Source organism: Panthera onca, chromosome A1 (assembly GCF_046562875.1).
Source record: "Panthera onca isolate mPanOnc1 chromosome A1, mPanOnc1 haplotype 2, whole genome shotgun sequence".
Lineage (NCBI taxonomy): Eukaryota > Metazoa > Chordata > Mammalia > Carnivora > Felidae > Panthera > Panthera onca.
In genome coordinates, this window is record NC_138339.1 from 150,051,567 (window position 1) to 150,067,870 (window position 16,304).

The 16,304-nt window shown below is 43.9% G+C and overlaps 1 protein-coding gene across 1 annotated transcript in view; it reads right to left on the bottom strand.

Moving 5' to 3' along the window:
• Positions 1 to 12,122, bottom strand: part of BTNL9 (butyrophilin like 9) — a 29,455-nt gene extending 17,333 nt beyond the window's left edge. Inside the window, exons 1-4 of the mRNA XM_060636488.2 lie at positions 11,937 to 12,122; positions 8,022 to 8,156; positions 6,100 to 6,447; positions 2,993 to 3,274 (exon numbers count right to left, since the gene is read on the bottom strand). Of these exons, the coding sequence (XP_060492471.2) occupies positions 2,993 to 3,274; positions 6,100 to 6,447; positions 8,022 to 8,133 (742 nt within the window). The 5' untranslated portion in view covers positions 8,134 to 8,156; positions 11,937 to 12,122. The remainder of the gene's footprint in view (positions 1 to 2,992; positions 3,275 to 6,099; positions 6,448 to 8,021; positions 8,157 to 11,936) is intronic.
• Positions 12,123 to 16,304: the final 4,182 nt, after the last annotated feature.

The following is a 16,304-nucleotide window of genomic DNA, read 5'->3' on the forward strand; positions in this document are numbered from 1 at the left end:
TGGAATTGTTGAATCACTATGTTGTACACTTGAAACTAATATAACACTGTATGTTAACTAACTGGAATTAAAGTAAAAACTTTAAAAAAGTTATAGCCTTATTAATATACTATGTATGATATTCAAAAAAGTTGATTTTGTATAATCATTTTCATTAGTGTGCAATATTCATTTTTACTGCTTTTGTGTTTCCTACCTTTATACTGTCATTTTTGATCTCTTCTTTCCACACAAAGAGTCCCTTTTAATATGTCTCCCAGGGCTGGTTTAGTAGGTCATTAACTCCTTAAGTTTTTGTTTGTCTGGGAAACTCTTTATCTTTCCTTCTATTCTTAATGATAGCCTTGCTAGATAGTGTATTCTTGGCTGCAGATTTTTCCCATTCAGCACTTTGAATAATCATCATTCCCTTTTGGCTTGCAATGTTTCTATTAAAAATCTGCTAACCTTATGGGCTTTCCCTTGTAAGTTATTGACTTCTTTTGTCTTGGTGCTTTTAAGACTTTTTATCACTATTTTTTGCAAATTTATTTTTTATTTCTAAAAAAGTTTTTTAATTTTTGTTTATTTTTGAGAGATAGAGAGACGAGCATGAGCGGGGGAGGGGCAGAGAGAGAGAGAGAGAGAGAGACAGAGACAGAGACAGAGACAGAATCTGAAGCAGGCTTCAGGCTCTGAGCTGTCAGCACAGAGCCCAATGTGGGGTTTGAACCCATAGACTATGAGATCATGACCCGTCTTGATCAGTAATGTCCTTCAGTCTTTTCTCAAGTCCAGTGATTATCCTTATGGTTATTGCTTTAATTTATCTATCAGGTATGTTACTTATTTCTGTTTCACTTAGATCTCTTTGTGATAATTTTCTCTGTCATTTTGTCTGCCTCTCTGTGTCTGTTTCTCTGTGTTAAGAAAGTTAGCTATGTTTTCTGCTTTTGAAAGTTACTTTATGAAGAATCGATCCTGGAGTGCCCTGCAGTACAGTGTCCCCTGTTTACAAGGAACAGGCACTTCAGGAAAACATCCTATGTGTTTTGCTTATGCCTTGCTGTTGAGTTTGAGTCAGTTTTCTTTTCAATGTAGTTGTCTTCCCTCACTCTTCTCTTGTTGTGGGCTATGCTTGCTGTCTGTGACATTAGTGGGACCTAGGCATGCTAGCTGTGATGGACACTTGCGAGTGTGGTGGAGGTGTTAGCAATATTTGCATTGGACCACTTCTCCTATGCCAGATCCCCTGGAGCACTGTGACAGCTGGGAGCTTTCACCAGGCTGGTAGGGAAATGAGGCTGGCCACAGCATTCAATGATGGCTGAGTGTGACTGAATATGGCCCATGATGGTGGCTTGTGGTGCAGGGCTGGGCACTGCACTGCAGCTGGGCAGGGTAGGCTGTGGAGCTGTGCACCTGTCAGCTGGGTGGGATGCATGTGCAGCTTTAACAAAATTTGCCCTGAACTCTGGGTCAAGACTACAAGTGTCTGTGCAGCCTCACCTCCCACAGATGGCTCTGTGTTTATGCTGGGAGGTGGTGGAGAAAAATGTGCCTGCTAGCTCCCTCATTTTTGGAGAATTCCCCCAACACTCTCTGAAATCATTATGAACAGGTCTGACCTCTGTTTACCCCAACTTTGTGTCAACTGCCTTTTTTTATGTTGCCTCTGTGTGCAAGCTGCTGTCTTTTTAAGTGACCCAGCTGTCACACTTCCAGCTCACCCAATGCCAAATCAGCTGACTTTTAAAGCTCCAGGCTGCAAATCCCACTGTTTTTACAAACTCACAGAATTCAGCCTCTCCAGTTTTTAATGGCAAACATTATGGGGAATAGTCTTCCCCATGTGAAATCCCTGGTGTGAGGACTTGTTTCTCTGCCCTCTCTATGTGGGTAACCTCCCTTTGCATTTTTGACCTTCCTAACCTTTCAGCTGCAGCTTCTTCTCTATATTTAATTGTGGAGTTTGTTCTGCAAGTCTTCAGATCACTCTCTGGTTTGTTGACTTGGATGTGGATGATATTTAGTTGTAAATGTGGGATGGGATGAGTTCAGGGTCTTCCAACTCTGTCATTTTCCCAAGTTCCTCTCTTCCTTATGGGTTTCTTAATAACATTTTCTTTTTTCTAGCTTACTTGATTGTCAGAATACAGCATATAATACATATAACATACAAAATGTATGTTAAGCTCCTATTTGTGTTATAAGTAAGGCTGCCAGTCAACAGTAGATTATTAATAGTTAAGTTTTGGGGAGTCAAAAGTGGTCAGCACTCTTAACCCACTGAATTGTTTAAGGTCAACTGTAATATAACTTTATTTATACCAATGAAAAATGCTCCATAGGTTAGGTTTATCCTCAAGACTTAAAACAATTGGTCATGAAAATTAAAACCTTCAGTGTGTGCCTTATAATAAAATTTTGGCCCTAGATAATGGCCTCACCCTTCAGCTCATTGCCTAACCATCTTCTTCCCTGACCTACCACTTTTAAATCCACATACACACCCTACCACGCCCTAGCACACTTCCCTGCTTCATTTTCTGTACAGCACCTAAAATACTTTTTTTTTAGCACCTAACATCCTCTAACCTTACAATATAATTCACTCTTTTATTTGTATTTTCTCCACAGGAATGTGAACCTGAGTGCAAGAGTTCGATATTTATTGAGGGCTCTCAATAAATATCATTTAAGGGATGAAATTAGGAACACATGGGATCTCATGATGACCTCTAATTAATAGTTTCTGGATTTTAGGGCATGGACTTTAGTGCATAAGTTGGTTCCCTGGGGCCTCCCCTGCATACTGTTTGGGTGAGTGGTAGCTGTTGTACTCTTAGTAGGTTCCTGATATCCAAATCACTAACTTTTCAGGTGTCAAGACCAGCCCACCCCATAGACAGCCAGGCCCCAGTACCACTGTGCCCTTTTAGATGGCCTTTGGAACAATGTACAGGGAGAACATGATGAGTAAGAAGATGAGGGTTAGTTGGCACCAACTGACCTGCTATCTGGATGGTGAACTCTTTCTTCTGTATCAGGAGAGAGTTCTGGATGGAGCAGGACACATTACTGTGGGCACCCCCTTGAACAATCACAGATGTCTCCAGATTGAACAGGCCCTGGGCATCCTGGACTATGGCTTCCATCTTTGGAGGCAGGCACTGTCCTTTATGATCTTTCCACTGAGCCTGGGGCTTGGGGTACCAGCCACTGGAACTGCACTTCAGCTGAATGCCTCCCTCCTTGAAGCCCTCAAGGGAGATGTGAGGGTCTGAGCCCATCCCTGGGAAAAGCAAGAAGAGTGGGAAAGATCAGGCTCCTTCCCAGAAGTTGTACATGATGTTCATGCCACCACTCACCATCTGCAGTCATTATAAGGAATCATGACTGTGACTGCTCTTAACACACATGTGGGCTCACAGCCCCCACCTGTGGAATGTAAATTACAGTTTATTTTTAAGTTTATTTATTTATTTATTTTGAGAGACAGAGTATCTGCATGTGCAAGTTGGGGAGGGGCAGACAGAGAGGGAGAGAATTCCAAATAGGTTTCATGTTGTCAGTGTAGAGCCCCACATGGGGCTCGATCCCACAAACCATGATATCATGACCTGAGCCGAAATCAAGAGTTGGATTATTAACCTACTTAGCCACCCAGGTGCCCATAAATGATATTTTAAATTTGTGGTGGCATGTGGGACATGGGAACAGTAGTACCCATGAAGGACATTTGGAAATATTATGGGGGGCTATTTGGCCAAGAAGAGCTGCTGGAATTTAGTCATATTACATAAGGGACAGTCCCTTGAAGTAAAGAAAAATCCCACCCCAAATTTCAATATATTGTCCTCTGTCTCTCTTGAATCCCACCAGCATTCAAGTGCCTGTGTCACATGCACTCCTTTATTTCTCCATCCTGAGGAGCTAACTTTATATTTTGAATATGCAAAACATTAATATGTTTAGCAACATGCAGAGAATGAAACTAGACCACTTTCTTACACCATTCACAAAAATAAACTCAAAATGGAAAAAGGACCTGAATGTGACACAGGAAACCATCAAAACCCTAGAGGAGGAAGCAGGAAAAAACCTCTCTGACCTCAGCCGCCACAACTTCTTACTCGACACATCTCCAAAGGCAAGGGAATTAAAAGCAAAAATGAACTATTGGGACCTCATGAAGATAAAAAGGTTCTGCACTGCAAAGGAAACAATCAACAAAACTAAAAGGCAACCGACAGAATGGGAAAAGATATTTGCGAATCACATATCGGAAAAATGGTTAGTATCCAAAATCTATAAAGAACTCACCAAACTCCACACCCAAAAAACAAATAATCCAGTGAAGAAATGGGCAGAAAACATGAATAGACACTTCTCTAAAGAAGACATCCAGGTGGCCAACAGACACATGAAAAGATGCTCAACATCGCTCCTCATCAGGGAAACACAAATCAAAACCACACTGAGATACCACCTCATGCCAGTCAGAATGGCTAAAATGAACAAATCAGGAGACTATAGATGCTGGAGAGGATGTGGAGAAACAGGAACCCTCTTGCACTATTGGTGGGAATGCAAACTGGTGCAGCCACTTTGGAAAACAGTGTGGAGGTTCCTCAAAAAATTAAAAACAGATCTACCCTATTAACCAGAAAAAACACTGCTAGGAATTTACCCAAGGGATACAGGAGTGCTGATGCACAGGGGCACTTGTACCCCAATGTTTATAGCAGCACTTTCAACAATAGCCAAATTATGGAAAGAGCCTAAATGTCCATCAACTGATGAATGGATAAAGAAATTGTGGTTTATATATACAATGGAATACTACTTGGCAATGAGAAAGAATGAAATATGGCCTTTTGTAGCAACATGTATGGAACTGGAGAATGTTATGCTAAGTGAAATAAGTCATACAGAGAAAGACAGACAACATATATTTTCACTGTTATGTGGATCCTGAGAAACTTAACAGAAGACCATGGGGGAGGGGAAGGGGAAAAAAAAGTTGGAGAGAGAGGGAGCCAAACCATAAAAGACTCTTAAAAACTGAAAATAAACTGAGGGTTGATGGGGGGGTGGGATGGAGGGGAGGATGGGTGATGGGCATTGAGGAGGGGACCTGTTGGGATGAGCACTGGGTGTTGTATGGAAACCAATTTGACAATAAATTTCGTATTAAAAAAATAAAAATACATTAACATATTTAAAGAGCCATACTGTAAAAAAAATGTGTACCAGGAAAGCCCCAAACCTTTCTCCATCCTTTCCATCCATTGCACCTTCCCCCCTCTCAGGTAACCAGTTTCATTAGTTCCTAGTGTATCCTTCCTGTGTTCCTTTTGTGCAATGTTTATTTTTCCTCCCACAAAAGTTTATTTTTCCTCCCACAAAAAAGAGTGCTATAGAACTCTTTTGCACCTGTTTTTTTCTCTTGCCAACAACCTAGAAGTCACTCCACATCAGTTCATAGAGCTCCTCCTCATTTTTTCAGCTGCATACTGTGGATCATTCCAATGTGTGACATAGTCAACACCTACGCTTAGATACTAAGGTAGTTTCCACTGTTGTACAATTACAAATGATGTTACAAAGATTAAATTTATATGTATGCCTTTTTCATATTGGAGTTGTAGGAGGTGTATCTTCAGGGTAAACTCCTAGAGATGGGGTTGCAGTTTAAACGGTAGATGTGCAAGCTATCCTGTTAACTATTGCCAAATCCCCCTGCACTGGAGTTTTGCTTTCAACTTCATCATCAGGGTACAGAGCAGAAAGCCTGCTTCCCCTGTATGGTCAAACTGTTGAATTTTTGCCAATCTCTGAGGTAAAATATTGCGCATCAGGGTAGCTTTAATTTACCTTTCTTTCATGATGAGTAAAGGTGATCATCTTTTTATATGTTTAAGGGCCATTTGTATATATTTTTTGTGAACATTTATTTTGTTCATTTACTAATGAATCTTTCTTTTTAATAGTTTTTTTTAATTAGATATATTTTCCCTTTCTCCATGTTTCTCTGTCTACTCTTGAGCAAAGCAAATCTGTCCAAATGGACCCCTTTCTCTGTCTCTCCTACTGGGGCTTGGCTAGGTCACATACCTGCTACCTCCAGCTCCCAGACTGCTTCCCTAGAGAAGTTGCTGGAGAGGAAACGGCACCCATACAGGCCCTCATCAGCAGGAATGATGCCAAGGAGTTGCAGGTTCACACTACCATCCATGATATCATCTTTGAGGAGTTTGGTCCTGTTCTGGAACTGCACCATCTGCTGGCTGTAGAGCTCCTGCCGCCCCTGGTACAGGTGGACCACTTCAGAGGTCCGACTCCGGAACCAGCGGATCTCCATATCCTCAGCATCCAGGTATGGTGACAAGTGGCATGAGAACTCCACTTCTTCCCCCACAAGTGCCAGGATGGATTCCCCAGGGCCTACCACACTGACCTCCTCTAGGATGAGAAGCCAGAAAAACAGCCCAAATCAGTTCTCATCAAAGATAAATTTTTATCACATTCCTTTGCAGCTCAGGAATCTATAGTAAAAAACTCAAATGACAAAAGTAAGACACTTTACAGAACAATGGTCTTGGCTTCTTGAAGAGATAATTGTCACAAATAAGTCAAGTTAAAATATACACAAGGGATATTACAACCAGATACAATGTGTGGTGCTGGAGTGGTAATTTGTTTGAACCAACCCATTGCAAATGTTGTTTTGGGGACAGTTATGTAAATATAGCCAGGACATTACATGAAAAGAAATCTTTGACCAAAAAAAAAAAAAAAGAGGCAAGTTTCAGAACCATATGTACACTACTCTTTTATTTGATTAAAAAGTGACGTTTGCATAAAAACATGTGCAGGAAAAAAAAGGCCTGAAATGAGATATACCAAATGGTTGATGGTGATAATTTCTGCATGATGGGAATAGATGTTTTCTTATTTTTTCCTTCTCTGATTTTCTAATTTTTTATAATGCACATGTACAGCTTCTCTAATAACAAAGGTATTAAAATAATCTATGGGGGGCTCCTTGCTTCATGGATTTTCCTATCTAAAGGCCAAATCTTGCCTTCAAGATTTTTATTTATTAGAATTTTTTTATTTGATCACCCTCGTAAATGGTGTCTCCATGTGGTTCTTTTACTCCCTGTTTTTTGAAATTTCCATGAGAATTGCCATTCCTGTAGCAGTCCCTTTGCATATTGTTTCCTGCCACTCAGCATGCCCTCACTCTTCTTTCTGGCTTCACCTTTTCTCATACCTCTTTTTCTTCCTTTGAAGCTCAGCTAAAACCCAATCCCAAAGCTCTCCTTTCATGGATCCTTCCCATCCTTCACTTTGCTCATAGAATATAGTGGTGATTTTTTTTGTTCGTCCCATTTGAGACTCCTTCCTGCCCTCTGGGAATAGCCCTAACACACTTCCTACTAGCTTCCCTTTTCAGATTCTCTCAAGTTGTCTCTTCACCCACACCTGATGCCTGGCCCTCCCCTTGGGGCATGACCTGCCTCAGTTAACACTCCATCTGTCATCTTCTTGAAAAATATATGTCCTTAAAGGGTCCACTCAAACAGTACCTTCTCTCTAGGGTTCTTCTTGGCTTTTTGGAAAAGACAGGTTTGTCTCTTACCTGTGCTCACAAATCTTTGGGTATGTTTCTCTTGCAGCCTTGTTCACATCCCTGAACAGATTTTATGTCACATCTGTCCCCCTCCCTTGACCTTCTTAAGGACCTGGGATGTGCCTCATCATTTTGGTATCCCTGGTTTCCAGCTCAGGGAATTCGAGAATTATGTTTGCATAATTAGTGTATCATCTCTGTTGCCTGCTTCTTTCATGAAAGCTGTTAAGCCTGAGGGCCTTCCTGCCCTTCAAAAGCTATGGCTTATATTTGGGAGTGGAGCACTTGGCATGGCCTGGTAGGGTATGGATTTCAGCTCTGGAAGCACCTGGCAGGAGGGGTGGGCAGAAGTGGAGGTGCGCATGGCCTGGCTGGCTGGGCTGCAAGTTTGACACACTACCTGAGTTAATCTCTCCAGGCCAAAGAAGAAGAAGGAGATGTGTGAATAAGAAGAGATTGTTGGTCAGAGGTACTTGCTGGGAGAAGTCTGGCAAGACTGGGAAATCCACCATTTCTTCTTGGCAGTGGGGGCCACCTGGAGAGAAACAAAGAGATGCTGGAATGGATGCAGAGGAGCTGGAACACAGCCCAGCAGGCCTGAGGTCTGTTGCTGCCTCAATTATTTTTTATAATTATTTTTTATAATAGTTCTTATTAATCCCAGTTCTTGGCTTCTTTTAAACCATAGTCGGATGTGAGAGCTGTTTCTAATTTTACCAGGTATCACTGCTAGTGGTGTTCCTGGCCGTCCTTGGATTCATGGAGCTGCAAGGAGGCAAGGCCAAAGGGTCCCAGAGGAAGCAGCTTCTCAGGTTTTCATTGTTTAGAGTCAGGAATAGAGCCACACATTGTGTGTGAGCTCAGCTGGGACTGAGTGACTTTCCCCAAACAAAAGGAAATCTATAAGGACTCTCAGAGGCATTTTCATTCTCCCCGCCCTACTTCCCTTTGGCCTAGAACATCAGGTCCACAAACAGAGGAACAAACAGAGTTCTGATTGTTCAGAAGTGGGATGCATGCCTGACAGCAGCCTGCCAGCTCCAACCACAGCTGAGACACCTTCCTCCAGTCCTAAAACCTCAAGTGAAGCCTCCATGAGGTCAGCTGGTGACTGTCTCTGTCCCTGAAAGATGTGTCTTCTAGGCCACATTAATGGAGTCATCCCATATAGCCACACCCCCATTAGGGGTCCAATAGACTCAGCCCTAGCATAGGCAAGGGATGTCCCCTTTCAGTCCTGAAACTCCCATGGGACCTGTGGTAACATTTCACAGTCTGATAGCCAGTGAGTGTGGGCAGCCCATACATCTTGGGAGACATACAAGCCTTTCCACATCTCTCCTCAGTTTAGTGGTGGGACTTTAGGCAGGTTCTATAGCTGGCTGAACCTTGATTTCTTTGCCTGAACAATGGAAGAAACCAATGCTGACTCAGGGGTCATTAAGCCTTCCATGGGAGGGCTAGATGCTCTTTAATAAATAAAAGCCAGCACCTCCTCTGTCTCTGCCTCCACTTTCCAAACTTCTTGTTCTCCATCTTCTTTTAGAGACTGAACCCTTCTCCTTTCACTCCATCATAATACCCGCAAGGGGAAGGAAGCTTTCTTCAGTCCCCCAGTCTCCCCTTCTCCTTTTTCTGCCACCCCACCCCTTTGCTTTATTCTCCTTCTCCTGAAAACATGTTCTTGGTGTCCTGTGGCTGCAAAACACTACCCACACAGCAATAGCATCATCAGGGTGTAAAGACTTTAAAAGCTGCTGGATCCTATAGCAGAGGAGTGGTCAGAGGAGGTATATAAGCAAGTTAATGGTGTGTGTAAGTTGGGGGGAGAGGGAAATCCCTGAACTGGAAGGACCCAACCAATGGGAATACAACAGTGAGTGGGCAATGGCCTGTGAAGCCCTCTCCTCCTGGAGCTCACATGCAGGTGGGCAGGCAGAAGGGCAAGTTGGAACAGCTCCATTAATGCTTCAAAAGGGACCCTTCAGCAGGGAATGTTAGATCCCCCAGAGAGGGCTGGACTATTTTCATGGCCAGTAGCTATTGGAATCACTAGTTATAGAATAGCCAGCATAAATGGGGGCTGTGGGCTGAGGTCCAGGATCTTGCCAGACAGTCCAGCCTCTTCCCCTTTTGGTGATGACAATAAACTGGCAGCAAAGGATTCCAGAAGAGGAAGATCACCCTGGCTTTACATTTTCTCTCCCTCTCCCTGTTCCCTTCTCTTGTACTTTATGGCTCAGTGTTTCCTGGACTCTCAAGATAGAACCCCATGAAGGCAAAGCAATGAGGGTATATCAGCACCAGCTAGTACTTTGCAAAACATGAGGGGTTCATAGACTATTTATGGATCCAATTAGATGAGTCAGATTTTGAGGAATCAGTCAAGACTTGTGTCAGGTGGTAACTCTGGTTCTCCTACCACACAGAGACAGAGCATTAGGCTCATAGTTATGGGCAGGTGGGCCTCAGAAGAAGAGCACATGCCTTGCTTTCCCTACTTCTTGGGGGGCAGTCAGTGTTCCAGGCCCAGGAATGATTAATGTGACCACAGTTCTCTGTTGTGATATACCCATGTGAATTCCATCACTAAGGCTACAGGAGAAGGAGGTCATACACACACACACACACACACACACACACATACATGTGCACCATAATAAAAACTAATATGAACTGAACACTTACTATCTACCAAGCACTTACCTACACAAGGAGTATTTATTATTATTATTATTATTATCACTAATAAGTCTGAGTCAAAGACAAGTTAACTGAAGCACAGGAAGTTTAGGCAATTTGCCTTCACACACAGCTAGGAGGTGGTAGAATTGGGGGGAGACAAGCCCTCACTTGTCTGGATGCAGATTCCTCACCAGCTGTGTTGTTTGCCAGGGCTGGATGCACCCTCAGTTTTCCTGTGCCCCGGAACATGGCTCCTGTTAGGGACAACCTGACTACAGCACTCACAGCATCTCACATGCAGTGAGGAAGCAGACTGAGTCCCCAGGTGTCAGCCACAAGACCAAGCAACCAAGCATGAGCAACCAAGCAACTAACGAATAAAACCCCAAATCTCCCACTACTCATAAAACAACTCAAAACTGGAGTCTTCCTCAGACCTTGCCAAAAGCATCTTCTTGGACAGGAGGGACATGCCCTGTGATCACTTTGTTCCCAATGCACAAGGCATTGAAAAGCCTTAAATTGGAGGAAGACTGGTGATTTCCTGAACGGACTTCAGAGGAGCTGAATGCCACTTAGTGCCCTAAAGGGCCCCACTTCTTCCACCTCCTGCCTGAAGTTCGCCCTTTCTGAACTCACTGTCCAGCTTAAAGGCTCTAATCCTCACAGGAGTGCAAGTACCCTGTGAGGGGAGACACTTTCGGATCTCAGCTATTCACACCACAGTATAGATTGCAGACTATTTCTGGTGAGGAGGTTTTGCTGGGGACAGAGTCTGGAGACATAGGATATCGGAGGAAGATTGAGGACCCAGGAAAGAGAAAGACAGCCAGAAAGAGTCTTGGTCTGGAGCTAATCTTTGCAGGTGGGGCATATTCTCTATATTCTCCTGGATCTTCTGGGGTGTCTCCTGAATACACTTGGAGGAGTAAGGGTTGCACACACTGAAGATAAAGAAATGCCACCACCCTCCACCCAGGGAGGCAGCCCATTTCTCCCCTTCCTTCTTTTCTTCTCATTTTCTCCCTGGCCTCACCCAAACCCCATTCCAGTCTCTTTCTGCATCTCCAATTCCTAAACAATACTTGATGTTCTCTTAGTTTGCATTCCCTCAGCTCTTAAGTATCTCTTTAAAGATTATTTTTTACTTTTACCACTCCCATGAGCTTGGGCTGTGTAACAGCAGTGTGTTTGTCCTTCTCCCATTCCTGCATCTCAGTCTGTACACCTTGAGGGGTAGAGTACTCTCTCACCCTCTCCCCCTCCAGTACCCACTGCAATGTTTTCCCCTCCACAAGCTGTCAATTAATGCTCACTGGCTTACTCTGGTTTGATTTCAATTGAACCACAAGATTTCCACCCCTTGTCTCCAAGGTAGATGAACTGCCCCAAGAAAGGACCTTAGGGAGGCTGGAGGAGGGAATGGAGACCATCAGAATCCTACCTCCTCAGGTGGACCTGCCTGAATGAATATCTCCTCTTAGCCACACTTGAAACAACCCATCCTGCAGCCAGGTTCAGTCTATAAGATGGTGTCAACTCATCTTGTCCTCTCTTCAAAGCCATCATTTTCTTCTTTCCATTTCTGGAAGGTGGGGGTTTAGATAGCTGTTGAGAATGAGCCACATACCTGGCAGGAAGCAGCAAGGGGTCTGAAATGGCAGATGATTCCTGGTGATCTTAGCGCCCTGCAAAAGACATGACTGTAGTAAAATGTCTTGGTCTCAGATACTAAGGTCCCCTGGACATGAGCTGGTAGCTAAGTTCAGGGGACCAACTCATCTGTGACAGAATTACCCACCCACCCACCTTCTACCTTAATATACATGCTGCTTGCTCTTCTCTTTGCTATATAAAAAGATAGAGAGAACAAAACGAGGAAGTCTCTGTCACATCCTGTCTCTGTGAGAAAAGTCATGAGTTGAATTTCCATAGACAATATCTCCCTAAAGTCTTAGAAGGAGGGGAAAGGTAGCTGGAAGCTTTGCAGAGACCATGAATTGCAGAGACTCAGAGCAGGGAGAAAATACTCCAGTTGGTTGCCTGAGATTTTTGGGGCCCCACGGAGAGAAGATGGCCATCCTCAGCTAGCCCCTCTCTGCTCAATGGCACAAAGATACAGAGACTGGACTGGACTATGCACTAATGGCTGGTGCCCAACTCTTAACCAGCTATACCCTTCTCTGCATGGCAAGGGCAGTAAAGAAGATAGACTTGGAGAAGTTGCCATAAGTAAAACCTGCAAGAGCTATTCACATACAACTTGGAACTAGATTTCCAAGGATTTCTGGAACTGGGATTTCTCCAATGGAGTGGAGCTCAACAAAGAAGAAGCAAGCATACCTCACCCTACCCCATTACCATAGGCCACAGTGCAGCCACCTGGATGTACGCCTCCCTGATATCTTTCCTAAGGGGCAGGTCAGAGCTGGGACATAGGGTACCTCCAGTACAGGCGGGATGCTCTCAAGGATTCCCAGAAATGCCTGATGTTTGGGGAGGGGCCTGTGCAGGAGCCAGGGCTTTGAGTAAGTGGAAGTGAGAACAGTGGAAGTGAGCTGAAGGTGACATTCCATGTGCAGGCTGCTGGATGCATCATAGGCTTATGAATACATAAAAATGTCCTAGGATGGCAAAGGGGCTGTGCAGCAAGCTCAAATGGTGGGTCCATGTCCCTGGAGCTGGAGAAATAGAGGAGAGCTCAGGAATAGATTAAACATAAAATGAACACTAAACAAGATCAGGAGCAGGAGCAAAATAATGATGAAGACAAGGGGAAGGGGACAGACATTCTGAGTGGAAAGAGGTGGTTAGCATGTATGGGTAGGAAAAGGCTATGGGCTTGCTCTGACAGTTTATGAAACTCAGCAGTAGAAGGGAAGGCTGACCAAAAAATATGAAGCAAAGTAATATGATTTAGTTCATATGTGGAATTTAAAAACAAAACAAACAAGCAAAGGGAAAAAGTGAGAGAGAGAATCAAAGCAAGAAACAGATTCTTAACGTAGAGAACAATCTGATGGTTACCAGAGGAGAGGTGCACCTAAGGGGCGCCTGGGTGGCTCAGTCAGTTGAGCCTCCGACTTCGGCTCGGGTCATGATCTCGCTGTCCATGTGAGTTCAGCCCCGGATCGGGCTCTGTACTGACAGGTCGGAGCCTGGAGCCTGTTTCAGATTCTCTGTCTCCCTCTCTCTCTGCCCCTCCCCCACTCACACTCTGTCTGTCTCTGAAAAATGAATAAACCTTAAAAAAAGTGCACTTGTGATGATGAGCAGCTGGTATTGCATGGAAACGTTGAAATGCTATATTGTGCAACTGAAATTAGTGTAACACTGTATGTAAACAAACTTTAAGTTTTTGTAAATAAAAACTTAAAGAAAAAAATAGATGGGATCAAGTTGCAAAGGATCTTTCCTGTCACACGGTGAAACGGAACATTGGTGAAACGGAACATTGTTCTACGGACAGCCAAGAGCTATTTTGAAGTTGAAAGGACGTGAATTGATTCAGGCTAGAGAAGAAAAATGGTGACCACACTGACAGGCTATTTGGCAACATTTATCTTGACCTTTTTATTGTCCTTCCCCTGGGGTCCTCCACAGTGCCTGGGGAAAAAAGGAACTGTCACAGCAGAAATGCCAAGGCCACAGGCAGAGTCCACTTGTGTGACTCTGGATACAGCCCTGCTGAGATGTGGAAGGCAGATACCACCTGCTACTCTCTGCACATCAGGGTGCATCTCCAGCAAGGACAGGGCCCCGTGCCCCATCCACCGGCTGCATATGGGTACCTCCATTTGAAGTCCTCGGGAAGCACATAAAGGCCTGTATCCAAAAAAAGAATGACCTCTGTACTCCCGGAGGCTGTAAGTGGGGAGGGAAGAACTTCCACCTGCCCTTAGACAGTGAAGAACCCACCTCCTTAGAGCTTCTCTGTCAGTTCATTTAAACCAGTTCTCTTTGGTGTACCCTGGCCCTCACCAGGCGGTTGTCTAAGGGAACTTGGGGGTGGGCCAGAGAATCCCCTCCACAGCACAAAGGCCACTCTCCAACACCACAGTGGGGCACTGGAGGAGATGCAACAAAAAGTCTTGCTGAATACACAATGAGATGAATTAATCCTCCTCTTTCCAGGAAAGACAGCAAAAGAAATGACAGTAAGAGGGGCTTATGATGAATTTGTGAGCACAGAGGCAGGCTTGGGAAGGATGGGGAGTCATGTCTTCTCCTTAGTTTGAAAAAAATCTGTTTTCCCTCATCTTCAGAGTCCATGCAGAAATGTGTGTCACCTCTATCTCCACCTCTCAGACTTCTCTCCTTTTATTTTTGGCCCCTAATCTTCACCAGTCAGCACCTGCTGCCATCATGCTTTTTCACATGGCATTCTACCACCTCTTCTCTCTGCCAATCCATGCTCTTTCCCCAAGACCCTGCTCATAACTCCTTCTTCCAGTATCTTCGTGGGTGAACTCTACCTCTCTTTGTGTACAAATATCTTCCTTCTCACTCTTCAAGTTGCCCCTCATAGTTTGAACTTGTATAAATGTCTCATAGGGACACATTTGTGTATGTCTTGATGTGGCTCTATTTTCATCTATAATTCTGGCCCCTGGAGTTTAGGGACCAAGTCTCCTTGGCCTTTGCCATGTTCTCATACACCAGCAAATTACTCCTTACAAAGGAAGCTAGTCAGTTGTGTGGATTGACATATGAAAGAAGAGACAATTATTAACAAAGAAGGATTTTGCTCTGTACAATTCAGGGGCAGAAAGAATGGATTTGCTAATTTCTCATCGCTTGCTCCCTCCACCCCGCTCAGCCCAAAGCATGGCCCCCTGAGCTTTCCTCATTACATAACTTCCTTTGTTGTTTTCCAAAAGCTCAGACTGAAAGTCCTGTGCCTGTCAGCCAGCATGAACCTGATGAGGGAAACAAAGGCAACAAAAATGTAGCTTGAATTAAATCTCCTTACAGCTTGCAGCCCACTAATAGACAACTGAAACATGCAGAGTGTGACCTTGCTCAAGCAACTCATGGCTGTCTTACCTCCTTAACGTTTTTGTTTTATCAAAGACTAAAAGTAATTCTATTTTAAAAGTAGTTAGCCTCTCAAGGTCCTGAAAGTCTTGTGTTCAAATTCCTAAGTGACTTAACACTATCCCTAACCCCCACTAACTTAAAAGTATACAATCAGTCACTCCTCACAACTCCAGTGCAGTTCTTTCTGCCCACAGATCCTGTCCTTGTGCTTTAATAAAATCACGTTTCTTGCACCAAAGACTTTCAAGAATTTTTTCTTAGCCTTTTGCTCAAGAACCCCATCATACCACTGTACATTTGTCATACAGATGGTAAAGCGCGCGCGCACACACACACACACACACACACACACACACACACAGTGAGAGAGTGGGATAAGTACACTGTCTGCTCTCTGAGTTGCAGGCACACATCCTTAGCTGGGTCCTGGGAGGAGGGAGGGGTTTGGAGCAGCAAGGGCTTCACACACTGCACAACAAGCCTGAAGTCTACAAGGTCAATGGACATTTCTGGGATAACTTGAAGAGTGTTGCCCTAAGGCATCAGCATTAGGCACTCCCACCTCAGAAGACTTTCTTTGCAGTAGAGTTAGCCAGCATCCTCTCATAATATGCAGAACTGTGTAGAATGAGAATTGGTTGTAAAGAAGCTACCAGCTGAATGCAGGCCCTTTGAGAACAGCATTCACATGAATCCTTCCACTTGAAGGAAGGAAGTGGATGAACTCTGGTTACTATACTTTGATTATGCTTTTTCAGAGAGTTGGTCCAAACTTAGAGTTGGACAGAGACTGAATTATATAAGGAAGTTGTAATGAAAAAAAAAAAAAAGATCTGATCTTAAAGATGGTGCTCCACATTCATGGACATCAAACCTGTGATTCTTTCTGCAGTAAAGAGAGAGCTCTATTATGTCATCTACACCAAAGCTGAAGAATTCTTGTATTCCTAGAATAAAT